This window comes from Anas platyrhynchos, chromosome 3, assembly GCF_047663525.1.
Source record: "Anas platyrhynchos isolate ZD024472 breed Pekin duck chromosome 3, IASCAAS_PekinDuck_T2T, whole genome shotgun sequence".
Classification (NCBI taxonomy): domain Eukaryota; kingdom Metazoa; phylum Chordata; class Aves; order Anseriformes; family Anatidae; genus Anas; species Anas platyrhynchos.
The window spans coordinates 20449265-20477254 of NC_092589.1; the positions used below are offsets into that span (position 1 = coordinate 20449265).

The 27990-nt window shown below is 51.0% G+C and overlaps 1 protein-coding gene and 1 long non-coding RNA gene across 3 annotated transcripts; both read left to right on the forward strand.

Moving 5' to 3' along the window:
• The first annotated feature begins 3571 nt into the window (after positions 1–3571).
• Positions 3572–27985, forward strand: VASH2 (vasohibin 2). 2 transcript variants are annotated; one of them, XM_027453710.3, is made up of 7 exons: positions 3575–3976; positions 6493–6581; positions 8590–8646; positions 15126–15200; positions 21577–21958; positions 22855–22973; positions 25474–27985. In XM_027453710.3, exons 1-7 carry the CDS (start codon positions 3644–3646, stop codon positions 25541–25543), a joined length of 1125 nt encoding a protein of 374 aa, XP_027309511.3. In that variant the 5' UTR covers positions 3575–3643; the 3' UTR covers positions 25544–27985. The 2 variants fall into 2 exon arrangements, with proteins under 2 accessions (XP_038032377.2, XP_027309511.3); XM_038176449.2 differs by lacking the exons at positions 8590–8646; positions 15126–15200 and having other exon boundaries at positions 3572–3976.
• LOC119716388 (uncharacterized) lies at positions 15207–21570 on the forward strand. The gene is made up of 3 exons (XR_011808064.1): positions 15207–16137; positions 16564–16640; positions 17825–21570. It is a non-coding gene; the product is annotated as an uncharacterized lncRNA (long non-coding RNA).
• Positions 27986–27990: the final 5 nt, after the last annotated feature.

The window sequence follows — 27990 nt, forward strand, 5'->3', positions numbered from 1 at the left end:
CAAAAGCTGTTTGAAAAAAAAACATCAGTATTGCAGTGTTACTTTTTTGTACCTTGGAATGGGAACGATGAATCACACGTTTCTCTCTTTGCAGGTTTCACAAGGCACCTAAATCCAAGGTACATTTTATTGTCAAATAAAATTGTGCTTGGCACATTTTATTGCCAAACCTGATCACTTTTCCAGCCCACTTTCAAATACTGCCTCAAAAGACATTGGAGGACAATCTGTAAGGACAACATTTGCTCAGTGTTTCCTAAGCAATTCCTAGAGGGCAAAGGGTGCCCTGTAACAGAGCTACATTGCTTAATTGATTTTTAAGCAGCAACAACGATTCGGTTTTGTGCTTCTGATCTCAAGCAAATGATGTTTGCAGGGCAGCCTGCTCCTCTCTGTGTGCAGGCAGCTCACCTGGCAGTAGAGGTCAGTCCTGACTCACCTCTGTTCACCCACCCACAGCTCCCTTGTGACAAGTGCTGGGGTGCTGCCAATAACTGAAAAGAGATCTTGTTTCGGAGTAGCAGATCCTTTTTATTTATCTTTTTTTAGCAATTGCCTCTCTTTGTTACCTGTACTTCTATTATGCAGTTCCCCCGAGCAGAGTGATGGTGCTGGGTGGTTCACCCTCTGGCTGAAGGTTATGGAGGAAGTAAGCAGTCCAAAAAAGTTGGCTTGCGTAGATTTATGGAAGGTTACGTTAACATTTCCTTGTTTTTTACAAGCAAATCTTGCTGTGGAGATATGCAATGTGCTGGCAAGTAAGACCTTCACAGCAAGCTGTGCTAATGCAAACATTTCCCCACCCTACAGCAATATTTGGGGCTGAAGCCTTGGAACAAGACTGAAGGACCAAGGCCGGCAGGGATGCTGGTGTTGTACGATTCAGGATCAGGGATCTCAGCTGTATCAGGTGCTAACAGCTGTAAATCGGAGCGAGGTGTCTGTGACAGGGGGCTCAGGCCAAGCAGCACACGCAGCAGGGGATAGAAAGGAGACCTGCAGGGGACAGAAGGAGAAATTAGGGGTGGACAGCATGCTAGGTCTGATTTATAGCTTTTGGCTTATTCTGCTGGAAATCTTGCCTGTTGGATTAGACTGAGATCAAGCGGAGCTCAAACAAACCCACCTAAAATAAACACTGTAATGTTTTGTCATGGTAGAATTAGCGCAGGAGGTCCTGGATTTGCCCAGGAAATCAAAAGGCACCACTGATGTTCTTCCTTGCTAAAACCAGTGTTTGAAGAACAGCGTGTAAAGTTTTCAGAAAGGGTTACCTTGGGGAAAGCTCCAAAGCAGCACACCCTCAAGCCTTCCTTTCATAGCTTTCTATTTTCTTTTTAAAGTCTTTTTAAAGTCCACTTTACATGTTTATTTTCCCAGCTTTTATGGCCACATTGATTTATACATAAAGTTATCGTTCTTAGCGGTTACGCAAACCACTTGTGCAAACTTGCTTCGACAGCCATTATCATATTGCCATGGTTACAGCCTTATCACCATTTAACCTCGCATTTCATTACTAACAAAATCCAATGCTGGCCTAACTTCCAGTTTAGGAAAAGAAAGCCCAAACTAACAAGTTTCATTTCCCTTTTCAGGCCATCACTGCATGGGCAGGTTTGCTGGGTTTGCTCCCGTGCACGGGTGCGGTTCCTTGCGGCAGTGCTGAGGGGATGCTTGTGGAGGAGAAGGCTTCCTGGAAGCAGCGCCAGTGCTAATATCACCTTGCTGCCGCGGTGCAATTAAGAGGCATTAATTTTCCCTCAGTCGGTTGTGTAATTGCGCTGCAGGGCCTTCTGAATACTGCGTGTAAATGAGTCCGCAATTGGAACTAATGAAGGTTAAAACCCTCTTGCATGACTTTATGATCAAATTAGTTCCTTTGGCCCAGAAAACAGCTGCGGTAGCAACACGCTCTGCATTAGGAACAAGACCACAGGTTAACTCCGTGCTACTCAGTGCCGGCCTTACAAAGGTACCTCATTCCAAAGGGTTGGCACTTCAAAACCGAAAGGCCGCTCCGCTCCGGGGTACTGCAGCAAGGCATGCTGTGGTTTTCCCCCAAAAAATGAGCCTGGCTGTGCAGACAGGCCAGCAGCACGAGCACAAGCCATGGCCATGCCCTGGGAGAAGACCAGTGACGACAACAGGTGACACCACCGATCTGGGCTCTGTTCTTGTGGGCAGCAAAGCAAGGGGTAACGGGTGTTGCCAGCTCCTTGGGAAGGACTCCACATGTATTTCCATTGGTGCTGGACTTTGGGGGTCCAAATCCGTTCCGTTAGGCTGTCATTTTGAAGCTGACATTAGCTCTGGGACCTCAGCAAAGTTCTGCCCTGACCATCCAGCCCGGGCTGGCCTGTGGGAGAACGGCTTGTCCCTTGTCAGTGTAAGCATACAACGGGAGCTGCTAATATTTTTTTCCCTTTGGTCCTGATAGAAAGGGGTCTGGGTGCTGCAAACATCTGCTCCGGCTGTGCCAGCAAGCAACAGGGCTGTGGGCATCCCAACCAGGGAGAGAGTCCTGGCACACAAGGCCTTGGGATGCAAAGCATGTGAAGTCCCTCTGGTCTTCATGATTTTGGGGTGATTAGAAGGTAGTGGGTATAGGAAATAGCTGCCCGAGTCCTCTGGCTGCTGTGAGGAGTGGAGCAGCGCTGAGCGAGGCTATGGCTGCCTGTGCTGGCAGCGATCAGGGCTCTGGGATGCCTGTGGCCGCCATCTCCTGCATTGGCACCTCTGGGTACAACATGGTGCTGCCTGCGCTCCTGGGTCCAGCATGTGTGGGGTGTCCGCCCTGTTATTTGAGCACCCATCCTGAGAGATTGTCAACTCTCCCTGGATCTGCCCCAGTGGGCAAGTTCGCTGTGGCCTGCCCTTGCTGCCCTAACCAGCAATAGGACTAGAGATAACCAGAGATAGGACTAGAGATAATCAGTGATAGGACTAGAGGGAATGGCCTCAAGTTGCACCAGGGGAGGTTCAGGTTGGCAACGAGGAGACATTTCTCCTCAGAAAGAGCAGGCAGGCATTGGAAGGGGTTGCCCAGGGAGGTGGTGGGGTCACCGTCCCTGGGGGTGTGCAAGGAAAGGTTGGATGTGGTGCTTGGGGACATGGTTTAGTGGGTGATGGTGGTGGTAGGGGATGGTTGGAGCAGGTAACTTGGAGGGCTTTTTTAACCTTAATGACTCTGTTATTCTATGAGGCTGAGCCCCCCAGTGGGGCTCCTGGGCGGCTCCGCGAAGCCCACGAGGGCACCGCAGCCTCATCCTCAGCCCACCCCTGGCGCAGCGAGGACCACTGCGTACCCCGCGGTGCCCGCGCAGCCCGGCCGCCATTTCACGACCCAGCTGCCGGGGGGCGACCGGGGGGCTCGGGCGCGCCCCTCACACCCCCCCCCTTTTCCTCCCTCCCCACCAGGGGGCGCCATCTTCGCGGCGGCCGCGGTGCCGCGCCTTGGCCAATCGGCGGGCGCACCGCCGGCCGGCCCCGCCCCTCTTTGTTGCGGCCACCAATGGCGGCGGCCCGGGGGCGGCGGCGGGCAGCGCGGGACCGGCGGCGGCGGCGGCAGCGGCATGGGGCGGCTGCAGCGGGCGGGGGGGCGGCCGCCGGTGGGGCCGCTGCGGGGCATGGCCGCGGCTCCATGACGGGCACGGCGGGCGGAGGAGGAGGAGGAGGAGGAGGAGGAGGAGGAGGGCGACGCCGGGCGGCCCCGGCTGCAGCGGCGGCGGCGGGCGGGGGCCGTTCCCGGAGCGCCCAGCCGCGGGCGGAGGGCGGCGGTGGCGGTGGCAGCGGCAGCGGCGGCTCGGAGGAGGAGGAGGCGGCGCGGGAGGGCGGCGTGCTGTTCCTCGTCAACCGCAGCGGCTTCCCGCTGGACGGCCAGACGTGGGAGCGCATGTGGGGCCACGTGGAGCGGGTGCACCCCGACGGCAGCGCCGTGGCCGCGGCCATCCGCAGCGCCGCCAGGCTGGCCCGGGTAAGGGCACCCCCCCTGCACGCCGTCCCCGGGGTTAATTAGCGCTCATTAGCCGGCCTCGGGGCGGTGGAGGAGAGGTGGGGGGGGCTGGCGGGGAGCGGGGCGAGTGGTGGCTGCGGGAATCTGCTCGCTCCGTGGCTGCGGTGCTGCTCCAGCCTTAATGACCCTGGGGGTTAATTGCGGTGAGTTGAGCCCCTGGGGGTTCTGCTCTGCTGGCTTCACGCTGCCAGGTAGCGCAGGACCTGGAGCAGGGCTGGCAGGTGCCTTCCTGCTCGTTAGCAAGGCACGGAGAGGTTGAAGCAGTTTCACTGCCCATACAAGAGCGTTCCCATCCACGGGATGCTCTCCAGCCCCGCTGTGATGTTTACATCGGCCTCACGCTCTGCGGTAGCTCTGCTGTCTCCGGAGGCATCACGGCTTAGAAATCACAGGGTCAGGGTCTTCCAGCAGTCTCTGAATTTCCCTTGCTGGGTTGATGCACGCCCTGCAGTGCTGTGCTGGCATTTCGGTTGTCCTGCTGTGTGCTGGGATGTGTACCCCCTCGTGTCCGAGCTGTGCCAGCATCGCCCTGCATCTCTCGTGCATAGCTTCACCGTGCTGGTTTTTGGGTGCCTGGGGTCTGTACTGAGGCTGCCCCCAAAATACCTGTGTGTTAGGAGGCGTTGAGCAGCAGGCAGCGTGCCACCAGCCCAGTGCTGTCAGTGTGCAGCAGGGAGTTGCTCTCGGTGCAGCACCTCGGGGCTCCTGAGGACTTGCTGGGCAATGCAAGGCAACAAAGCCTCCTGCAGCGTGACAGCCCCAGCAGGGTTTTGCCTGGCCTGGGGCTCTCCATGGCCATGGGATGGGGAAAAAGCCCAGGAGTTGCTACATCTGGAAGCTTTAATTCACTTTATTTAACTACTTACGCTCCCGAAACTCGGGCTGTGCCTGGTGCGTGTAGTACAGCTCTGCCTTAGTGCCAAGAGTGACGGGTGAATAATTCACCCAAACCAAAGGCATTGGGGCTGGAAGGAGCTCGTGAAACTGAGAAATTGCCTCTAATGAAGAGTTGATGCGTGGAAATTGGGATTAAGGAACGTTAATGAGCCTTACCCGTAACTTAGGCTTGGAGTGACTGCAGGCCCGTCTGCGCACGCTGCCGTGTCTCTCTCGTGGTGCTGAGGTGATAACAGCACGCTGCAGACCTGGCCATCTGTCTGCCTTCCATTTAAAATACGTTTCTGTATGCCAGCAGTGTAAGAATCTCTATTTTTTCCCTTACTGAGGCCTGTTTACAATTTGACTGGAGTAACTAGCTGAATGCTGGCTTGTGATCTCCTCGTGGAGATGGATGCTCACTCCCCCAAAAGAAACACAAAATCCCTTGCTCTTAGTGGAGGTAGGAGCCTGGATGGGAAAGTGTGTAACAGAGACAGCTCCGGACTGTTCAGCCTCGCTTTTTTTGTCTGTAATCGTTGGCTTGGAGTGCCTTTAGAGCTGTGATTTTTTGCTTTATAACCCTTAGGGCTGATCTGCCCTGTTCCTGGAGCAGCGTGGGGCTGAGCTGTGGCTGTGGTGATGTCGTGGCCCCACGTGGGTTGTGTGCTTCCCTCCGTGTGTTGTGTCGTGCCTGCCGTGGGCACTGCTTTCTCAATTTGGGTTGGCATTAATATTTAAGCAAACCGTTCCCTTGATTGTGTTTGTGAGAATTGTGTTAACTTTTAGCAGGGCTTTCCCCCTCATGCACCACTGCCTGTTTTAGCACGTGCTGACCCCTTTTTTTGCAGGCATCCCCTTAAAATAAGGGGGATTATGACAAAGAGCTGTCCCTTTCTTGTGTGGTTGCAGGCTGAGGAGCCACGTAGCTATGGGGATTAAATATGGATTGAGTGCCAGGCTTCTTATGGTGCTTAGGCACAAGCAGATGTCTTAGGGGATTTTTGAAAAATCCCATTATGGTGCCAGTTTATATCTTTAAGTGTCGTAATATCATTAAATATCTGGGTCCCAGGTGGTCTCCAAGGTACCTCACGACCCCTGCCCAGCAAGCGGGCTGTCGATAAGCAGCAGATGGAAAGTTACACAGCCCGGGATCCTTGTCTCCTCTTATCTTTATCTCCTGCTAGAGGAAAACAAAGATTAGGCTTGAAACGAATCCTCGGGTGAGGGATGATGACAAAGGCAGCCCTGGGACTCTGCTCCTCTGAAGCGCCCTAAGCTAGAGGGGGGGGAGGAAAAATGTAAACCATTTGCCTCCTGCCCTAATCTGCCTGTCCCTCTAGGCAGGTGTTGGACGGACATCGCTGGCAGCTGTGGGGGGGTCCCCTCGCTGCAGCAGGGACGAGGCTCGCCCCGGTGCACAGGCATTTGCTGTCACAAGTGGGATGGTTTTGCCCGACGCCTGAGTTCACTTTGGGCTGGAGCCATCTGTGCCACCGTGAAGTGCCTGCCTCTGTCAGAGCAAATCGCTCATCCTCTCCACGGGGAGCGGTGGCTGTCTAACCTCTTTATTTTTATTTATTTTCTCGTTTGTCCAGCCCTCGGTGCCGCCGGTGCCAAACTACAAGCTCTCCATGTCGATCCCGGAATGGCTCCAGGCAATACAGACCTACATGAAGATGCTGCAGTATCCTTCTTGAGCACGTGGCCTCTGGGGAGAAGGCTGGCTTGGGCCTCGTGGATTAACGGGGTTTACTAAAGCACTCGGGCTTGGGATCATTTGGGGTAAAAGGACTTATCTCGGCACAGCTGAAGATTTCTGGTGGTACCCACAGCCCGGAGCTTGTCGCAGCAATCCTGTGGGCTGCGTAATTAACTTTAAATGATACTGGAGAATTTTGCTGTAGTGACACTGGTGAGAACAGAAATGCTCGTTTTGTAGTTGGTGTATGAGGATGTTATGATCAGATCACGATACCTGGAGAAATAATATGGCATCTCTTCATAAAGGGGTGACGGGGGAGGCAGGGTTGTGGCAAACCCTTTCTCCCTCAGCCCTGACGGCCCTGAAGGGCTCCCTGAGGCCTGCCTGCTTGCTTGGGACCGTCTGCTCTCTGGAGCCCAGGGGTGGGCAGCCTTGCCCGTCACACAGGGGCTGACCGAAGGAATCCTCCGCACAGGCCCTGCTCTCGGTCCCTTTCTGATGTGGTCCTGAGCCACAGGAAGGCAGGGGCAGCGGGAGGGAGGCCCTGAAGCAGTGCGTGCCTGTGGCGATGTGCGTGTGGGGGAAGCGGCGGAGTTGAGGAATGAATGTGAGGTCCTGGTAAGGATTAGGAAAGGATATGGGTGGCAGCTGGAAGAGCATCTGAAAATAGCGGGGCAGGCAGCAGTGGGGATCAAAGCCCCGTCAGGGGCTGGAGCCGCAGCAGGGAGGAGGCTGGGGCCAGCTGCGCTGTGGGGAGCGGCTGCTGTAGGGCCAGGCTCTGCTCTGCAGCCCTGCAGCGTTGCAGGGTGAGGGATTTGGGGTGTGTTTGTGGTGGGGAGGAGCAGGGCTGTGCCAGAGGGGAGGCCGTGTCATGCAGAGCCCAACAAACCGTTGTTGTTTTCCAGCGGTTTTGAAATCCTGTGCTCTGCTGTGGAGCAGAGACGAGCCTTAGGCGCTGGGTTTGGGTCTGTGTTCAAAAATGCTTCAAAGGGTGCTGGGGAATGGGGTCTTGGCTTCCTTTGTGGCTAAAAGAGGCTGTGTGCTTTGTTCGGAGTGCTCTGGGGAAGGGCCAAATGGGGCTTTGAAGGCAGGAGGGAAGGAAAGCCTTATTTCTGGGGAGCGCCGAGCTCCAACCGAGGCATGTTCTGAACATCCTGATGCAAGCTGGAGCTTTATTTAGACCACGGTCACACAGCCAGCAGCTGTGCTACTCACCCCTTGCCAGGCACCCTTTGTCTGCACGGAGTCGCCCCTTTCTGCCCTGCTATCAGCACCGCGATTTTGCTGGCGTGAGTGTTCTTGTGGCTGTGCTGGGGATCTGATTCAGCTGGAAAAACAGCCTAGCGAAAACAAGTGGCTGGTGCGATTTGGGTTTTATTTTATTTTTTTTAAGGGGGTGTTGTTTGTGTTGGACAGACCAGTTTCTGATTTATTGTGTTGCTTCTTGAACAGCTCTGCTCGAAGAGCTGAGGAGAGGCTGCTCTTGGTGCTGCTGCACATCAGCTTGCATTTCTAGCCGAGCGGTGCTGAGCTTTAGCTGGCGGGTGGCTGTTTTCTGGCATCCTTTATGATGATCTTACGTGCTCGTAGCAGTAACTTACGTTCCTGGTTTGCATTTAGCTGGACATTTCCATTTGAAGTGCCCTGTATGTTTTAGGGAATGCTTTATATTTCCAGATGTAAATGGCTGTATCTGTCGTGCTGCTTGTTTGCAGGTCCCGCATGAGCTGCGCGGCTGAGTGAGTTAAAAACTTAGGAAGGAAGCCAGCTCTTTGAAACAGTGAGTGGTGTGGATTGGTTTGAGTAGACTACAAATGCCTTCTCTCCCCTGAAGGGGGGAATTTTGTCAAGCTCTGATGTAACCCAGTGGTGAGTGGGAGCTGGAGGAAATGAGAAGTCATAACACACCGATGCCAGATGTGTCATATCAGATGTGTTATTTTATTTTTTTGACTGTTCAAGTTGCTTTCCTTTAACAGACAAAACACAGATACAATCACACAGGAACTCAGTTCTTCGAGATTAGGAAAAGCAGACCTCTAAGTGGGTAAGTGTCTCTGGAAGTGGCCTACTGTCCTACTCCCCATAAGCACAGAGGGCAGTCGGCTGGCATTGTGGTGTCGTGGCAGGCTGCCTGGCGCAGCCCAGGCTTTGCATGTCACTCAGCAGCGATGTGGGAGCTGCAAAGCTTGAGTGTACAGAGTTTGAAAAACTCAATTCTTGCTTGTCGGTGTTGTTTTGGGGGTACAGTACTGTTTTTATGGGAACAGTGCAAGTCCTGATATTCTGGTTGCACTACAATGCCCTTTACTGATGGTAAGAAGAGGTCGACTGTGCAAAATACTGTAGAAATCTTGGCATTGTCTTGGGCTCAGTCGCTTCCCCTGGAGGATCACAAGGAATAGTTTAAGTTGTGGTCTTGCTGCTCCTCGTGCCATTCCTTCCATCTGGCTGACTCCTGCTCTGGGTGACACGGAATTGTGCAATATGAATATGAACATGTGCACGGGGAGCGTGACAACAGGGAGTTGGGATCCCTTACATGTAAGAACCGTAATTCTGACAGCTCTTTAAGAAGACTCAGTAAGTTGGCAGATTAGGGTGGGAAGTGATATTGACAACATTGTGCTTTTAGTTAGGGCAAAATTTAGATAAGCAGAATGTATTGACTTCTGTGGGCTGGCCTGTCTAGCTCTCCCGAGCTGTCTGTCACTAATTTAATGGTCCCTTGCTATAAATTCCAGTTCCCATCATAGCTCTAGACTTTAGGTTTTCATCTTGCTGACAGCAATTTTTACCACTTCCTTTCTCTATGCAATTTGACTGTACTGGTGGAACTAGTTTAGAGGAAACCCTGTGCTTTGAATAAATTGAGGGCTTTATACAAGCTTAAACCAATTTTCAGGTTGGTCATTCATGTTTAAATTTGTCTCATTACTTTTTCACAAGGAAGTGGAGGATGAGAATGAGCTCACTGCTTGAAAGGCCCATGTTTTCTGTGTTGGGCTTGATGAAAGTCTGTTTTATGAGGACAGTGCTTTTTGCTGAAAGTGAACCAGTGGTGCTCCCAGCTGGGGATGTAATCATGGCTTTGGATCCCCTTCTAAGTGGTTTCATTTCCTCTGCTTACCTGCCTTTATTGTTTGTGGCTTGGGCACTTTGTGTTTGGCTTCTCTCCTTGTTGTCTTGCTTCTGAGAAACCTAGCTAGTGGTGATGGGGCTTCTGGAGAGCTACCGCAAGCGTCCCTGGAAATGGCCAGCCTCCTAGGGCTGACTGTTTGCTGCCCACATTCGACCCTATTTGGTGTATGTCGGACTCGCACAGTATTAGGTCCTAACCCTATTCTGGTTTGCTCCAGCTGCAGGTATTTCCTCTTCTGCAGTTTTTCTAGGCAATTGGTTCACCTGCTGCCAGGCCAGTTCTCATCAGAGTTCAACAATCACCCATACCTACAAGATTTTTATTTTTTTTCCTCCTTGGAGGCTTGTTCTGTTTCACAGGAGCCCTGAGCTGTGTCTCTGGGCTGCTTCCTTTGTCCTCAGCTGGCGCCTGGTGGACATGCCGTACGCCGGAGGAGCTCGTCTGGAAGATGCTTCGTGACTTCCAGCGCGGTAACAAGGAGCCCCTTGTGCTGAGGCAACAAGCGGTGCTTTGAGGAGGCTGCTGTGGTGTGAGCGGCCTCGCTCACTGCTAAGGGGCAGGAGATGTGTGGGGCAGGAGGCAGGAGCACTGTTCCATGCCTCAGATGAGGGGAGAGCCACACCGGGATTGCTGGTGTCCCTCCAAACCCAGTGCCCAGCTCCCCTCTCGCTGTGCATCGCCCCTGGCGTGCAGGATCCCCTGCTCGCTGGTGAGCTAATGCAGGAGCCTGCTGGCAAAGCAAAGCTTGTGTTTGCAAGTTGATCTGGCAAGGTGCTGCGTGCTGTTGGCTCCCACCGACTCCTAGAAGTTGAGGCTGTTCCCAGAGCCGTGATTTATGGGTGCGAAGCGTGTTTATTTCATGTCATGAAGGCTCAGGCTAGTGGCAGTGTTACAAGGCCTTTGGCAGCCTGTCTTCCTGAAAGCTGGACACAAAGAAGTTGAACACTAGGTGGAAACGATTAATATTTATGAATTCATGCAAAAGTTTCCTGAAGCATATTAATGAGCATTTCTGTTATGGAGGGCGGGCTAGATATTATGGAGATTTAGTGTCAGCGGTGGCATCGTGCATGCAAATAAAGATGCGTGGTTGGGCTTAGGAAGGAGAGCATAAACTGCTTATAGGAACTCACAGCATTAGGTGACATGAGCTTGACATAACTCAGTATTAAAAATCTCTTGGGAAAAAGTTGGTTAGCTATCAGCTGGTGTCTAGGCTGCCAGACACCCTGTCTAGGCTACAGGTAACACTTCGGAAAATGCTAGGTTTCTGCTGGTATGGCTCTGTAGGTCGGGGTGGTAGAGATGTGATCCTGAAATCCGCGTGTGGTGTTGTTGGCTTTGTGATGTGTGCTTTCCTATGGGGCAGGCAAAGGGCAGCATGTGGAGGAGGAATTTGAGGAATTGCAGCCTGCAACCTGGAGATTTCATATCTTTTTGCTTCGTTTGGGAAGAATAAAGCTGCCAGGAGCTTCTGAAAAATTAAGGAGAGGGAGTTTCATGGGCCTCATTGCGTTAGTTCCCAGCTACCCATCAGGTGAGATGGAGCAGTAATGTGGAACCTGTTCAGGTGACTGGAAGGACTTAAATACAAATCCCACAAACAAACCCTGCTCAGAAAGGCAATCAAAGAGCCTGATGCTGTTTCTTTTTATTTTTTTTTCCTCTTCCTTCATTAACACGTTTATGTAGCCTTTCTGGTCACAATTGATACCCGAGTGTGGTAACAGTTCAGGAGTGAAATCAGGTGAAGACAGGGCAGAGAGCACTTGTAATGAGTCACTGTTCAAGTGAGCCGGGTGCAATGGAGTTAGTTCCAGGTGACTTAGCTGACAAGCAGCCTCCAAACCATTTCTGCTTCAGGTGGAGAACGTGGGCAGGATGGGTGCTTACGTTGGAAGCAGGACAGCAAAGGTAGCAGCCTCCTTGGAGGAGGGAAGAAAAGGGGTGTGGGTGGGAAGGAGGTCTAGGAACTTCCAATTTATCTGCAATTTCAGGAGAAATGCTTGAGCAAATAATCAAGTGTTTGGAACGTAATAAGGTGGTAAGTAACAAGCAACGTGAATTTAATCTGATGTGGTTTGTTTCTGATAGTTCCCCTCTGTGAGAGCATCGGAGCCCTTGTGTGGAAGGGATAACTCTTCGCTTCAGTCTGGCCTTTGGCAGCCTCCAGATAAGGCCGAGACATCCAGTCTAAATGAAACTCTTGGGACATAAAGACACTGCCTGGTGAAAAGCTGGGCCTGGAAAGTGTTACTAACCAACATCTCGTTCCTGGTCTAGCAGAGCAGTTGAGGTTTGCAGTATCTATCCCAGTTCAATGTTTTTTTCATTAATGGCACAGATACGGCTGTTTACTCCTGTGCTTTGTGCCCCAAGCTGGATGAGGCTTTGCAAGGTGGAATTAGGCTTTGGAGTGATCTTGGAGAGCAAGAGAGGTGGTCTGGGAGTTAACAGCGTGCTGGTTTGGTTGCAAAAATCCACGCAAAGTTGGATTCAGAAGGTAGACAGTGTTTGCACTGGTGTGGTGAGCTCAGGTGAAGGGTTGTGTTCGAGTCAGTTGAAGAGAGTCTGAAAGGAAAAAAGCAACAAACATTGCCCCAGGCCTGGAAAGCGTGACCTGTGGGAAAGCTTGAGGGGGGAGATGGGTTTATTTAAAACAAAACCAACCCCTGTTTTTTCCTATGTTTGCAGAGAGGGCAGATTACAGCCTTCTGCATACACAAATGTGTGTTGCAAGAGGAGAGATAATAAATGGTCTCCTGCCCGCTGTGGATAGCAGAAATAGCTTCTGATTTAAATTGCGAAAATAAAGATTTAGTTTGAACACGAGGGGACCTTCTTAGATGTGAGGTTAAGTATCGGATAGATTTAGTGGTAGCTTTGCAAGCCTTTGAGAAGCCAGTTAAAAGTAGGTTGGAAAATTATCGGCGAGGAGTGATTTAGATTTGGCTTATGCTACCTCGGTGGCTTAGGGATGCTCTGAAGGCCCTGGTCCCGATGCAAATGCAGTTTCTGAGGCTGCGGTTTGACTCGAGCTTGTTAGGAGCAGCAGGAAGGCTCTTGGTGGTTATTGAGCTGGGTCATGCAGATAACCTCCGTGGCCTGTGTTGGAAACGCGAAGGAAAAAAGTGTTTGCTGGGTGTTCCCCGGGACTCTGGAGTACATGCAGGGCTTGTGGGGGTGTGCAGGGGTGGGGTGGCTGGATGCACAAGTCCTCAGGGCTCGGTTTAGCCCCCAGCCAGCTCTGTTTCTGTGCGCCATCAGCACTGAGCACCTCTTGCTCCATGGCATGGCCCCCGGAGCGAGGCTGGTTGAGCCCCCGAGTTAGGAGAGCTGCGGGGTGCCGTGGCCAGATCTGAGCAGCTGCAGGGGGCTGAGGAGGGTGACCCATGGGCCTCGCAGCCTACACCTGGCCCTGGCCTTCCCTTCCAGTCCCTCCTTCCAGGGACAGCTGTGATTCCTGCTTCCTCGTGCTTGAATGCTGGACAGGAGGGCCTCCTGCAGTCCCGTCCAAGCTCCAATTACCCTGTGATGAGATGTAAAGTCAAGGAGAGCTGCTGCTGGCCTCAGAGGGAGCGGCTGCTGTGCATCAGTAGGACTTCTAAGCAAGCAAAATGCCTCTCGTGTTCAATTTAAATCTGCCTTAATAACCACGGAGCATCTCACAAAGCTGTACTTCAAAACCCAGCGCAGGCAGAGCCCGCGTTAAATACAACTGAGTATTTAAATACCGCGAGTGTCGCTGCGACAGATGAGTTGGTACTAATTTGGCTGCTCGCTTAGGCCGATTACTTTGAAGGCTCCCTCCCTGGCTGTGAAGTCGCTGCTGTTTTATCCACGCTGACAGCACCTTGGCTTTATGGCAAGCTGCGAGCTCGTGCAGGCGGGCGCTGGGAGACCTGATGCTGCTTGCCATGATGCTGCGGTTACTCCAAGCCCAGTGTGAGCAGGGAAAGAGGTTTGGAAATTGAGTGGATCGTCTTGTTTGTGGATGCATCCTGTGCTGCACACACTTCTGGTGCTGGCGGGGAGGAGGCTCTGCAGCAGCTTCTGCCCAGCCAGCTCTGAGGAGCCCCTTGGTGTGCCCTCCTCGGGGCTGCTGCTGCTTGCTCCAGTGGTGGGGCTTTTCTCACTGATGGTGGGCATGTAGGAGGCAGGCTGGCTCTAATTCGTCTTCTGTGTGGCAGGCAGAGTGTAAAGAGCAGCTGTTTACAAAAGAAGAGATAATTTCCAGCTCGGATGAATTGGGTGCGGAATCACTGTGACAGGCAGTAATAACACTGGGGGCTGCGCCGCCGCTCGCGCTGCGTGCGGGGTTTGAAATGCATGGGATGTGTGCGTTGGGAAGGGGGAAAACAGATGAAAATATGCATCTTGAGCCATTAGTCATCTTCTCTAGTACAAATATTTCTGTCTTTTAATGTCGTGGTTCCTCGAGAGCCGGGATCTCTATGAAAAGCTCTCCTCAGGGAAAGGATAGGGTTGGAGGCTTCAAAATAGAAGTCATCCTTTGTTTGGGCTTTTTTTGCTGAATATTTTACCTCTCTTTGTCTCCTTCCTGTAATTTTTTAAAAACTGTACAGGATTTGGGGATCTGCTGGCAGAATAGGGTAGGGTCCCTTGTTGATGGTGCAGTATCGGTCTGACCTCGGTGGAGATCAGATCGCTTGCTTCTCGTCACAGCGCTGTCCCCGTCAGATGAGGCTGCTCCAGAGACAGAATCCAGATTCCACTAAATTCTGTTGGACTTGCCAAGGTCTTGGGGATGCATAGTTTGCTGCATTCCTGTAGGAAATCCTGCGTTTCTTACAGTCCGCAGGAGATGGAGAGGAGCGGCAAGATGGTAACTCAGCTTGAAATGCCTGTGCTGACAGAGCTGTCTGCACAGTAGGCTTGGATAAAAATAATTAAATTCCTGCCTGCACCTATAGGCATTAGCTCAAATGGGCATTTGTAGCTTTCAAGGGATATCGCAAAATTCCTATATCCTCTTTTTTTTTTTTTAATAGAAGAGAGCTGCATATTTTGAGAACTCAGCTAAATTTGGTCATGCTGTGGGAGCTTACATGATTGCCATCTTGCAGCTCAGCAGGGCTTTGTGTCGCAGTCCAGAGCGATGCTCAGGGCCTTGCTGGGAGAGGCAGCGAGAACTGCATTTCTCCATCCCATCTGCAGCGGCATGGAAGGCGCTGGGATACCAAACACCCATTTATTTTTTCAGTCATCCTGCAGAAATTAAGAGGGCTCTGGCATTCGCTGAAGAGGAGAATCAAGTTCACCAGCACTTGCTGAGATGAAAGATGGAGGTGTCTAGCTCTCAGAGTACAAGAGAATCCTTTGTTCCAACTGAAAAGACTAAAACCCTCTTGTTTCTGTACCAGGTTAATGGAGACAGCAAGAGAAATGACCAGGGAGTCCCTTCCTATCAAATGCCTTGAAGCGGTTATCCTGGGGATGTATCCTTTTGTGTGTCTGTGGCTTTTTCCACCGCAGCACTGTTGAACGTATTGCCCTCCCTGGATGATGATTGTGATGCTCACAGCCACAGGTGAGTGCAAGCAGCTCAGAGACTTTCCATGGGATTGACCAACACGTTGCTGAGGTGCCTAGGTGTGTCAGGAGGAGCTCAGAGGCTGCGTGCACGGTTCAGAAGGGTCAGCTGGCGTTATCCCCACTTTGCCTTCTGCCCGGGTAATCTGCATAATGTCAGGAGCTGACCCAAAGTGCCCAGATAAGTAGCTGTCTGTGCAATCCTTGCTTTCTTCTTTAGTCTTTTTTCTTTTTTTTTTGTTTTGCCAGCTATTGTTGGAGCTTGTTAACACCTGACAATGTAGGTTCTGTGCTACATTTGTCTAATGTTTACATAGCAAAGTTGTGTTGTGATTTTTTTCTCTGCAGTTGTACTTAGTGCAGAAAAGTGCATAGTATAATTAACCATTGCATTAAGGTAAAGCTTAAATGCTTATTTCATACTCAAATCCAGAAAAGAATGCTTTCTATTTAGAGATGGGCTTGCTTCTTAATCCTTTTGTGCTCTTACTGGTAAATAAACTAACTTGCATCATCCCAAAACACCAGAGAAGGACGAGGCAGGACTACAGGAATAGTTTTCTACTGGGGTATGCCTCACAGCAGCTGATCAAGTTTGATTTAAGACAAAGAAAACCAAACCCAAAATAAACTCAAAAGCAGAACAGCTCCTCGAATGTCTCTGCTGTGTTTCGCTTGCTGCTGCTGCCCCCTCTCGTGGCAGCAGAAACCAGCAGAGCCTGTGCGTAGTGCCCTGTGTTGGCTGATGTGAGGGGGCAGCTGCTGGGGCTTGTGAGGAGCTTTCTGAGAGCTTCCCCCTGAAATCTGCTGCCTACAGATGGCCTTTAACCTAAGAGTACTCTGGTTGGTTTAATAAGTTTTGACCATTTTATTTTTATTTGGGGAAAAAAAAAAAAAGCTTTCTCAGGAAAGGTTTTCTTCTGCCTGTCTCAAGGCTGACTTCAGGATTTTTTGGGGGCAAAATAGTTGAAGGTTCTGGATTTATACTCTTCAGTGGTGTCTGAAATTTCTTTTGATTTTTTTTAAGCTTTGGATGGATATTTTTTTTTTCTGCACAGTACTTTCAAAAATGTTTATGGAGAACTTTTAATTGAGATTACCTCCTAAGAAGCCTTAGGAAGGGGAGAGAATGGGACAGGCTTGTCTTTTTCCATGACTACTTTGCTGTCTTGGAAGCCTGCTGTGTAGGAACAGAGGCCACCTGCTGGGGTGGTTATCTTTGTAACAGCATGATGTTCAGCTGGTTGATTTTTTTTTTTCCTTTCTTAGCCATGAGATTTTGATCTTCAGCATCAGCCTCCAGATGCGGACACGGTGAGGCCAGCAGCTGTGATTTGCTTTCCAAGGTTGGACAGCCAAGGCCATTGCATGTGCCTGAGCTGAGCATCCGTGTGTGTGTGGTAACCTCTGGCTCCCTTCTCTGTCCCCAGAAATAAGGTTCCGCTTGCAATTTGTGTGCTGGCAGGCTTTGCCGTGTTGCTTGGATACTGGGAAGAGCAAAGCTGGGTTGGGTGGGCCCTCGGCGTGAGCCTTCATTCAAAGGCTGCCTCGTACAGAGCAGCTTAGCAAGATGTCACTTTAATTGAGCAGCTTGCTGGCTCCTGCAATTGCCCTCTGCAGCCCGACTTCTTATAAAACACTTGGGTAATCCCTCTTGCTACAGAATTAAGTTTTGCATAATTGCCTTCGCGCTGGATCTTGAAGCATTTTTATCTGGCAGTGAGTTAAATACCGGGCGACCCTGCCTGCACACACAGAGGGAGCAGCTGCTGTGAGGTTACCAAAACCTCACACAGATCCTACGGTGTGACGTTGATTGCAGCCCTCTGCACGGATCTCCTGCTCTGCTCTGCGTGGCTGAACTGGCTCCATATCCTGCTGCTTCCGTGGCCTGCTCATCAGCGCCTAACCGGAGGCATTCCTCCTGCTGCCATCCCCAGGGTATTTTCTTGGTTGGGCTGTAAATCAGCCGGGTAATGATGCGTTCGCCGCATCCATTATGAGCGCCGATCGAAACTCCTTGTGCTCAAGAAAGGGAGCAGTAAACCGAAAGGTGCCAGGGGAATTTTATCCGTGCTGTATTCTTTATTAAAACGCAGAGAACAAAATATCAGGGGTAAGAGGGAAGCACGGCTCCTCAGGGGATCTTGCAGTGCTGTCTGTGACAGATGAATATAACTCGCTCCCATTGACTGCTGTGCACCTGTCCTGGTTCGTGCGAGGTAACAGTCAGACCCGTAAAGTGTATTTATTAGACCTCCCCCTGCCCAGTAACATCATTAAATGAGGAAGGGGAGAGCAGAAGTGTCTCAGGAGGAGAGATAATTTAATAGCTTCTGCACTAGGTCTTCTGCACATTTAATCAGTGGGTGATGTTTATTGCTGCTGGAGTCCTGGGCCCATCCTGTTCTTCCTGCCCAGCAGGCAAATTCCTGGGCTAGGCGTGAGCCCCTTCGGGAAGGGGCAGAGTTTTTCTGCGGTCACTGCAGGATGGCTGGAATATTGATGTCCTCTCTTTGCTTCCTGCCAGCTTGTCTATAGCTCGACCTGCTCACGAACTGAAATATGGACCAGGAGAGTCCTGCTGAGTAGCTGCTGCCCCTCTGGTAGCTCATCCCATCCAGCTGTGGGCTTGGTGTAGCACCCTGCCTTGCCATCAGCAGTCCCAAACCTGGGATCTCAGCGCTGCTGGAGCTTGTGAAAAATGCTGTCTGGCTCCAGGATGTGGTGTGAAGCTTCCCCGGGTGCTTGCCTCTGGCAGTTGGATGCCCTCTGACATTGCTAGCAGTTGTTTAGCTGTTCTCAGAAACAGCTCCTCTCTGCTTGCTGAAGCCATATCTGATGTGTGAACTGTGATGTTTGCTTTCTTCCTGTTCAACCTCCTCGCTCTAAGCTAGCAGCTTTGGTGTTGCAAGCCTAAATACAGCTGCCTCCTTTCTCTTGTCCTCTGAAGGGTGTGTGGAGCGCCTTATGGGGCAGCCTGCAAGGCCTTGGGGTCCTCTCACCCTTCCCTAGTTCAGGGAGCACCACGAGAGGTGGGGACCAGAAACCCTGAGGTTTTCTGTGCTCATTTTAACCAAAGTTGAGTGAAAAGGTCCTACGGGGTGGGCTCTGTAAGACATATAGCACTACAACATCATCTTGTCCAAGTAAAGTAGGGAGGATTTCAAGCACTGATTAGCAGCACAATGCGGATTCCTCTGGTCAATATTAGATTGAGCAGATGGTCTGTTTTCACCTCTGGTTTGCCATGCAGAGTGGAAATTGTAGCGGGGACAGCTACCTGCATCCCCAGTGAGCGTCAGGAGTGATGCTGGGTGTTCCTGCAGCACTTGTGAGCCTGGCTACTGGGAGAGCTGGGCGCTTACACCCCCTAGGGCATCGGCGCTGGCTGGCAGGTCTGCTCGACCCATCCATGGGATTTCTCTCTGAAAAGGGAGGATATACCAATTTGTTTTGAGATGCTGGGGGCTCTGCAACACCACTTAGCACTGACTTACTGAGTTTTTTCCCCTCATTCAGAGCTCAAAGGACAAGCCCTCAGGGCTGCTCCCCATGCCTGTGTCCCCTGGGTGTCTCTGCCAGTCTGTGTCCAAGTGCCATGGAGCACTGTGTCCAGTCAGCGGCCCGGCTCCCCTGGCCTGCTTTTGGGGCCTGAGCACCTCTGACGTTGGTGTCTTGTGATGCAGTGACACTCGCTCCTCCTGAAGGGCTGGCGCCCTTGCCCCGTGTCCCCCTGCTGTGCTGGCTGCGTTTCCTCACGGCTGTGGGAGGCCTGGCAGTGAGCAACCTGAGCCCAGCTCCCACAGAAAGCAGCTGCCAGCGCATCAGCCCTGTCAGCTGCTAGGGCCTGTCTCCAGAAATGTCCACGTTCAAAGCCCCGAGCCGGCATGAGGAAAGATCCTGCGTGTTACCAGAGCCGTGCTGGGTAACGCCAGCGGCCTCGCCCCAGAGCACGCTGTGTGCTTCAGGCCAAGCTCTGCCCTCGCTGCTTGGAGCCAAACGCCCAGCCGGCCTCTGGGGGTGTGCGAGCAGAGCTCATCCCTCTGAGAAAGGCCCTCCTGGTCATCTCTGAGGGGATCAGTGTCGCTCAGTGCCACTTTTGGGCTGTGTGGCCTTGCGGGCTGGGCCCTGGGATCCATACCAGGGCCTGGGATCTGGAGGGCACCGAGGTTTTCGCTGCCCTCTCCCCCTGTGCTTGGTGTCAGCGCTGTGGCACATAATTTACTCCCTGACTCAGTCCCGCAGTTGCAGTCCCGGCTCAGAAATGCGATGACGGCTGTGGCATCGGCGTGTCCTTGCCTTTTGTTTGCCACAATACAGCTCTACTCGGGCAGAGCAGAAAGGGAAAGAAATAACAATGATAGACGGATGGAGGGGAAGATCTGACGTGCCTTTCCAGCCCGTGTGCTGTGTATTTCATCTCGGGTGGGGACTCTCATTAAGTAGTCGCTCGGCAGAAGCAACCTGTACCTAAAGGTTAATTTCCACAGCAGTTGTTGCTGGGTTGTTTGATGGTGGGTAATTTCCAGCCTCAAAAGAGTCTTTTACTCCTACCTAGTATTTAATGAGATTAAATTGCAACTCCTCCAAGGCCTCGTGGCGGAAGTGTGTATGTGTGGCAGGTGGCCACGAAAGCTTTGTGTGGGCTTAATAGAAAGGCGCTCGGGGAGCAGAGAGAAAAAAACCCTTTCATAATGAAGGGGAAAAATAGTGGCGATGTTTGAAAGCTTCATAGGTGTTAATAAAAGATACTGCTTTTTCAGTCTCACGGATTGATAAATACAATGGGCTTCCGTAGGAATCTGTCTGTAGGACAAAAATTACTCTAACGTGACTTTGATGCACGCAGGACGCTCCTTGGAAGGCCTGGGGCGAGGTGACCCTTCAGGCGAGGTGACTGGGATGAGTTTTGCAGTTGTTAGGGTAGCGCTGGGCCTGATCCTGACCTTGTGGTGTACTTAAAATTTGCTTTGTTTGGTGAAGGTAGTCCTGCAAAGATCCAGCAAGATGCCAAAGACACAAGGGAGGTTTTGTTCCCTGTTGGTGCAGTTAAGTTATTCTTTTTTTTTTTTTTTGGCTTTGGACAGAGGTGATCTCCTTGCCTTTGACTTCAGATTCAGTGGAGCCCATTCAGTGGCTCTTGTTTCACTCCTTTAAAGAGCTTTTGGGGCACAAGGGGGGGGGGAGTGCTGGAGATCTCCATACCAGGCAGCTCCAGCGGGGACCGACGCTAGTCCTCCATCCTTCAGGCTGTCCCAATGGCATCTCAGTGGTGCTGCCGAATTACCCTGCGGCTGTATTTCATCGTCAGACCCAGCGTGGGTTGGTGGGGTCTCAGCTGAGGGACGGAAAGGCACCTGCTGTCCCTGGGGACTGGGAGGCCTTGGGGTGAGCGTCAGCTGTCTGGGATTAGCAGCGGGGAGCCACACGCAGCGTAGGCTCTGACGCACGGCCACATGCCTGAGGGAATCTCGCTCCTCTTCCCCTCGCCAGCATCCCGAGGAAACCACCTGGACCGGCGCATAGCTCCCGCCTGAGATCACACATTGCTGTTACAGGGCTTGGCCCCTGGCCACTTCACGTGGTGCCAGTGAAATGGCCAGCCAGCAATCCAGGGACAAATCTTGCTTTTCAGAAAGGTTTGCTCCTGGCCTTTTATCTGTGCTTATTTGGAGAAAATAACTATCAAGCTGGGAGCTTTCCTCTCCATCATCTCAGCAATGTGTCATGAGTGCAAAAGCCGGTCTTGTACACGGAGTTGCCAGACTGAAGGCCAGCCTTTAGACTCCAAGCCAGAAATGCAACCCCAGAAAGGATTCTGAGCTCTTTGTGCTGCTTAAAGGCTGCAGGGATGTGTGAAAATGAGGATAAGTAAACAGCCTGAGTCATACCGAGCTCCGACATAAAAGGGAGGGATGTTCCCTTTGGGGAACAGAGGAGTTTGGTATTGGTGTCACATAAAGGAGTTCCCAAGGATCTGGGAGGATGGTCTCTGATCCAGCATGCTGAAATGAATGCTGTTACTGTTGTTGTTTTGTTTTCTCTTCCCCCCAAGCATGGCTGAGTCAGGCCCTTTCCGGCCTGAACAGTTGCATCCTATTCTCCGAGTGCTGAAAGGGGCTTTGGGCAGCATCAATTATTTCTGGGGCACAGTGAGTGTAAATTTGTGCTTATAAGCAGGCGGGGGGCCCTGTGGTTACCGCTGCTGGGTCTCTCCCAGCTGTAACTCTGTGTGCTTGCTTCTCAACCCCATTGGTGCCTTGACTCGGCGCATGCCAGATACCTGACGAACGGGCAGCCCTCCGTGGAGCGATTCCCCATCAGCTTTAAAACCCACTTCTCAGGGAACTATTTTCATCACGTGGTGCTTGGGATTTACTGCAATGGCCGGTACGGCTCGCTGGGCATGAGCAGACGTTCCGATCTGATGGACAAACCTCTGACGTACCGAACTCTGAGCGACCTCATCTTTGACTTCGAAGACTCCTATAAAAAGTACTTGCATTCCGTCAAAAAGGTGAAGATCGGACTGTACGTCCCGCACGAGCCACACAGCTTTCAGCCCATCGAGTGGAAGCAGCTGGTCCTTAACGTCTCCAAAATGATGCGCACAGAAGTCAGGAAGGAGCTGGAGAAGTTTGCCAGGGATATGAGAATGAAGGTAGGTCCTCGCCTCCGGGCTGCCGTGTCTCAGAGGTGGCTGTGCAGTCCCACAGAGGTCAGTCGTGCTCCCCGGGGGGCTCAAAAGGCAGGAGGGGAGCAAACCCCTGGCAGGATGGAGCTTCCTCACCAGCTGGTTGGACTGAAGAGCCCGGAGGGAAAGGCGGGGAAATGGGGCTGTGGGGTTTGGCTGCCCTTTGGGATGAGGGGTGTCCCTGAACGTGCCTCTGGCGCGGGGAAGGAGCTGGACACAGCCACGGCGAGCGGGGATTTGGTGCCTTTCCAGCCTTCTGCTGGCAGCAGGAGCCGAGCAGGTGTGCTGCTAAGTATGGGGCTGGCTCTCGCCAAGAGGTATGCAGCACGGCCTCCGAGTTATTCTGGGTTCCCAGCCCCTGCCCTGCTGGCTCGTGGCTGGCAGCCGTCTGCCCGTTTGGCAGCAGCCCCTGTGTCCCGCTGCCACCTCTCCTGCCCCGCCGAGTAGCTCAGCAGGGTGAGAGACGTGTGGTGACCCCCAGCCTCCATCTCTTGTATGTGTCCGACCCCAAGAGCTCCCGGAGGTGGCTGTCACAGGCTGATTTTAGTGCTTCTGGTAGAGGGCCCAGCTGTGGATGTCTTTTTTTTTTTTTTTTTTTTTTTTTTTTAATTTTTTAACATTTAAGTGGGGACTGAGTTGCTGACACCAACCAATTCTTGCAAGGGCCCTGGCACAGCTACCACGTGATAACTGCTTTGAGCTTCTCTTAACCTGGGGCAGGGTTTGCATAAACCCAAGGGGACTGAGGGCTCTTTGTGTGCCATCCACCCTACTGTCTGAAGCCCTTTGATTCTATTTTTTTTTCTTTAGTGAATCATTGCCTTCACTGAACGCATCTTCCTTCCCTCCCCCATCTCTTGCAGATTCTGAAACCCTCAAGTGCCCATTCTCCAGCGAAAGAGCGGTCCCGGGGTAAGTCATTGTCCCCTCGCCGCAGGCAAGCCACCAGCCCGCAGAGACGAGCGTGCCGGAGGGACAAATCGTGAGTATTGCTGCACCAATGCTGCTGCCACCACTGGTGGGGCACAGGCTGAAGGTAACGATGTGTTATTGTACAGCACAGAGCTCGAGGCACGCTCACTGACACACGTAGGAAAGATGTACCAGGCATCTTGGTTGTCTGAGAGGCTCCAGAAGCCAGGAGTGCTGGTGTCCTGGTGTTTCTGTGACAGCCCCTCTGTGCAGCGCCTCCTTGGAGGCCCTGCTGTGACCTCTGGTTCAGCTCTGTAGGGTGTCAGAGGGCTGTGACAGTACAAGTGGGGCTTTCACCTTTTTTCTAGCTCTTATACAGTGCACTCTTGGGAGAAATGAACCTGGTTTGGGGTGCAGGAGAGCCTTACAGAGAGGCAAGTAGTTTGATCCCGTTTAAGGGTGTTCAGATGTAGGCATTAGAAAGAGGAGAAGACCTCCAGGAGAACATCTCCTGGTGGTGGTGGGCGCCCTGCTGTCAGTGTCCCTCTGCCAAGCTGGATTTCCCAGGATGAGCGTTGTTATTGGGCTGTGCTGCTGACAGAGGGGTTGTCACTGAGGACCGACAGACAGGGACTGGAACAAGCGAGCCTTTTCTTGCCGAAGCAGAAATACTGCTCCCCTTGTATTCCTTCGCTTATCATCAGTTGAAAAACCAGACCGCTTCCTTCGTGCGTCGCAGCTTCAGCTTTTCACCGGGTGCTGAAGGATGGGCTAGGCTCACGCAATGCCTCTACATGGAGAAAAGTGAGCCTCCAGGCCACGGGCCTTGTACGGCTGCCAGCGATGCAGCCTGCTGCCCGTGCCTTACATTGGGAAGTCGGGTTTGAGCCGTGCTGCGTCGTGCCAGGAGGCTGACAGCTGTGAAAGCCCACACGTAACCCAGATCAGGCACATATTTGCCATCATTGCTTTTTAAATAGGCTCGCAGGCTCCTGCCTCAGCACTTATTTATTTATTTTCAAGTGGCTAACAAAGACGTTAGGCTAGCTTGCTAAAGATAACTTGGAGATACTTTAGCAGCAGGCTTTTATTTTTACTCCTGAATTCATACTGGGTCCACGATGCTGGGCTTTGGACGTCATCAGCACGACACGACCTCCTTGTATAGCACCTGGATAATTATAGTCGTGGCAGGCCCTGCTCCTCCTTCACCTCCTTGCTGCTTTTGGAGGGATGGGATCACCTCTGGGGTACTCGGAGGGCTGCTGTGGAATGCCCCGTGACTCGAGGGGGAAACAGGACCCGAAGGCAGATTTATGGAGTTTTGCTGAAGTTTGGGCATGGTCATGAGATACCTCCCCCCCTCCATTAGGGAAATGAGGAAAGGAGCCACCCAATTAAAATTTAAAATTTGCAGTAGCTTATATACAATTTGCAACAAAATGCTATTTTATTAGCAATAAAATAATTCCCAGTCATATTTCTACACTAGTCCTGCCTCTGCAAATCTGCCTCTGCAAAAAAATGTGTGCACAGTGATGAGTCTCAGCTGAGGGGAAAGATGAGAGGAGAAGCTGGGTATTTTCTGCAGTGTATCGATGCATCCTTAGGAATCTAGCTGCAGCGAGAGGCCTTTGTGTCACACACAGAGGAAGGACTCTGGGTAAGGCTGATGGGCTTGAGGCTGACTCTGAGCTGAACATCAGCCATGCTCATTGATGCTGCATTTGGTTTCTTCACGAATCTCTTATTTGCATGCTGTAATTACAGCTTTTTAGAGCATGCAGGGGAGGGGAGGGGAGAAGTGTTTTTTTTTTTTTTTTGCTCTAGCACGAGCTGGCAGGGGCTGAATAACGCGTTCGTTTGAGAGGCTTCACCTGCTGATGGCAAGCTGTTATTACAGCCTGCTTCTTGTCGACAATGAAATGGGATGGGCCTGCTGGCAAAAATCGCCCAGTGAAAAGCGTGCAAAAAGCCCCTGCTGGAGCAGGCACGGCTCCATTTCATCCTCAGTAAGGTGTTTGGAGGTGGTGGGGTTGGGAAATAGTGTCACATGGTGGCCTGCAGCAGTCTCTGCTCCTAAATGTGTTTGTCAGATCTGTTTCCTTTTCATCTGATACTGAGGCTTTAATACGTTTGTGGTCTGAGTGTTGTCGTGACACTGCCCTGCTTCAGCTGTTGAAAGGAAAATTCTGCTAGTCCAGTGACTGCCCAGCTCTGGGATAACCAGAGGAGGCTGAACCATCTGGGCTCGCTTCAATTAAAGGGAGGAAAGGAGGGAGAAAGGCGTGGGAGGGGAAGAGGAAGTGTTAAGGGCTGGAAACCAGGTGTCTAAGGAGCTGGAGGAAAACACTGGATGACCAACTTGCCATTTTACCGCCCAGGCTTTAGCTGTGATTTCTGCGAGGACTTTGTAATTTAAAAAAAGTATCACAAAGGACTTTGTAATTTTGTAAAAATTGAGAAATCTTTGCAGTAAACTGTCCCTGGTTCTGCACGTGCTCTCAGCTCCTGTGTGGCAGTGTTCAGACCGTTGTTGAGCAGCGCCCTCTTCCCTCCTTTGCCCGCAGGCCCGCGGTGGTGGACAAGAAGGGAGACCTGGCCACGCTCAACGAGGTGGGCTACCAGCTCCGCATCTAACAAAGCCATAGGCTGGACAGAGAGAGGGCTTCCTTGGTGCTTCCCGCTGCACTTTACCTGCACTCCAGTGGAAGGAAAAAGGAATGGGACTATTTATTAACTCGTGGACGTTGAAAATAAAAGTGTTACCTAGGAAATAGAATGGGGGGGATTTTTATCTTTATTTTGGTGGCAGTATTTATTTTCGTTCAACTCATGGAAAAGGCACCAGTGAGGAGAACCTCAAGTTGTTGGCCGGGATGCGAGGTTCTTTTCACTGTCTTGTGGGAGGTAATTCCAGGGGTATGCGAGTTTCTACAAGTAGAGTTTTGCTGTACAAGTGTTAATTGAATTTGGACATTGTGCTGGGTGGTAGCTTTGGGACGACTACAAAATCAAACACAGTCTTAAGATGTGCTGGGGTGCAGTGTTTAAAAAAATCGCAGTATTAATATTTAATTCAGCAATAAAAACAAGCAGTGCAGAAGTGGCATGAGTTTTTAAATTGTCAACATTACCTCACTAAACTTAATAGATATGCAAAACTGTCAGTATTACTGTTTTGTAACGAATTTGTACCGTTTCCCAGCATTTCTGGTAGTATTGGAACAGCACTGGATGTGCTCTGCCACCTGTATTATTGTTTTGTGCATGTTGCTGAAGGATGTTAGGTAACAGTAATATGCAAGTGTGTTCTTAAACACTGACATCTTCAGAAAAAAAAATGAGTGTTTTTTTTAAATGACAGTAATTGAATAATGAATTTCTAAACTTTAATAATTTTTTATACTTTGTCACAAGCTTTTAGTCTTTCCAGACTACACTGCTGAAGCACAAAACCTAGAGATTGCTGTTTTGGAGAGACAAGTGTTCGTGTACTAGTTTGTTTCTTGTGTATGTTCTTGGAATAATGGGAGAACTGTCAGAATTGCTAACCCGAGTCTTTCTGCTTTCCTTTCAACACTTGTATGCAACTTTGAACCTTGTCTTTGAAAGGCTGAGCAGTCTCAGACAGTGATGCCTTGACATCTTATATTAAGATCAGACATCACAGGCTGAAGTGAAGCTTCCACGGTGCTGCTGTAGGGAGTTTTTTGTATATGCACTGTAGTAACAGCTGCTTAGTCAGAGCTGAATAAAGAAGCTTGTGTTGGAACAAATTCAGCAATAAAATCAACTGTATGTCTGAAATAACTGAGAATCGAGCTCACCTGCTTCCTCCCTCCTCTGTCCTTCCATGCGAAGATTGGGCAAAGGACCTGTGATGGATGGCAGCATTCTCAAGCGGTGGGGTAAGGCTTTCCTTGGAGTCTGCCTTTCGTGTTAGTGAAGTTCTCTGGAAGCATTTGAGGGCTGCATTCCTGAAAATATTTCATTAGGTGCCTAAACAGAAACTGGACACTTCCAAAAGTCCAGCCTCTACCCGTTGTGCTGTGCTCCCAGATTATACTGCCGTGGGACTTGTGTACCGCCTCTCCCGGGCGCTTGCTTTTGTTGGAATGGCAGAGAAGACGGGGCATCAACACAACAACAACAATGCTTAATCAAATTGAAGGATTTAAGCTCCCAGAACCCTTCTTGTCTCAGCCAGGAATTGAACGGGTACAGGAGGAGATGAGTGCATGTACACAAACCTCATTGCTCAGAGAAGTCAGTGAACCTCATCTACCCAGGGCAGGAAGACAACACCGAGACCCAGCAACCTTTTGCAACCAGGAAAAGGCATTTCAGTATTCAGGCTTCACAAGGCCTAGAAAGGCTGTTCATATGTATTATACTTCTTTATACAAGGTGACTTTATCGATTACAGGGAGGCCTTTCTCATCCCTCTCACCCCAGCCTTTTTTGCTCCTGTGTTCACAACAGGATTTTTTTTGGGTTGGGAGTGAAGTTGAAGAGAGGGAAATATTCTTTTGGTAGAAATTCTTGTGTGATCTGACATCAGCTGCAGAGTTTGTTTTACACTTCGTGCTGCTCAGTGTCTTGTGACAATTTTTTCTTGTGTCCCTTAGATTTTTCATGGGTAAAACACTGTGGAAAGACTTACATGGTGATCAGCTGTATTCTATAGCATGAGGTTATCTAATATCTTGCAAGTTTTTCTATAAACCCATTGTTTACTTCAGCTTGAGTGACAGTGGTTGGTATATAGCTTTTGCAAGTGTCCAGAGCAGTTTGAGTTATTTTCTCTTAACCTCTAACTTATACTGAAACTCTTTTATGCTATAGAGCTGTGTGACAAATTGCTTTTGGGGGCGGGTCTTGCTTTGAAGTTCAGTTGAAATATTCTCTTGGAACTTGATTATGATGGCATTTGTCTTAATTGTGGTTCTAGTGACTTTAATTCCCTGCAACATCATCAAATACTGTAGAAAACATGCATGCTGCTCTCTTTTTCATTACTTGTATGCTTAGGCACAGTATAAGACTTCAATAAAAATATCACGGTAGTCTTTTTAATGATTTAG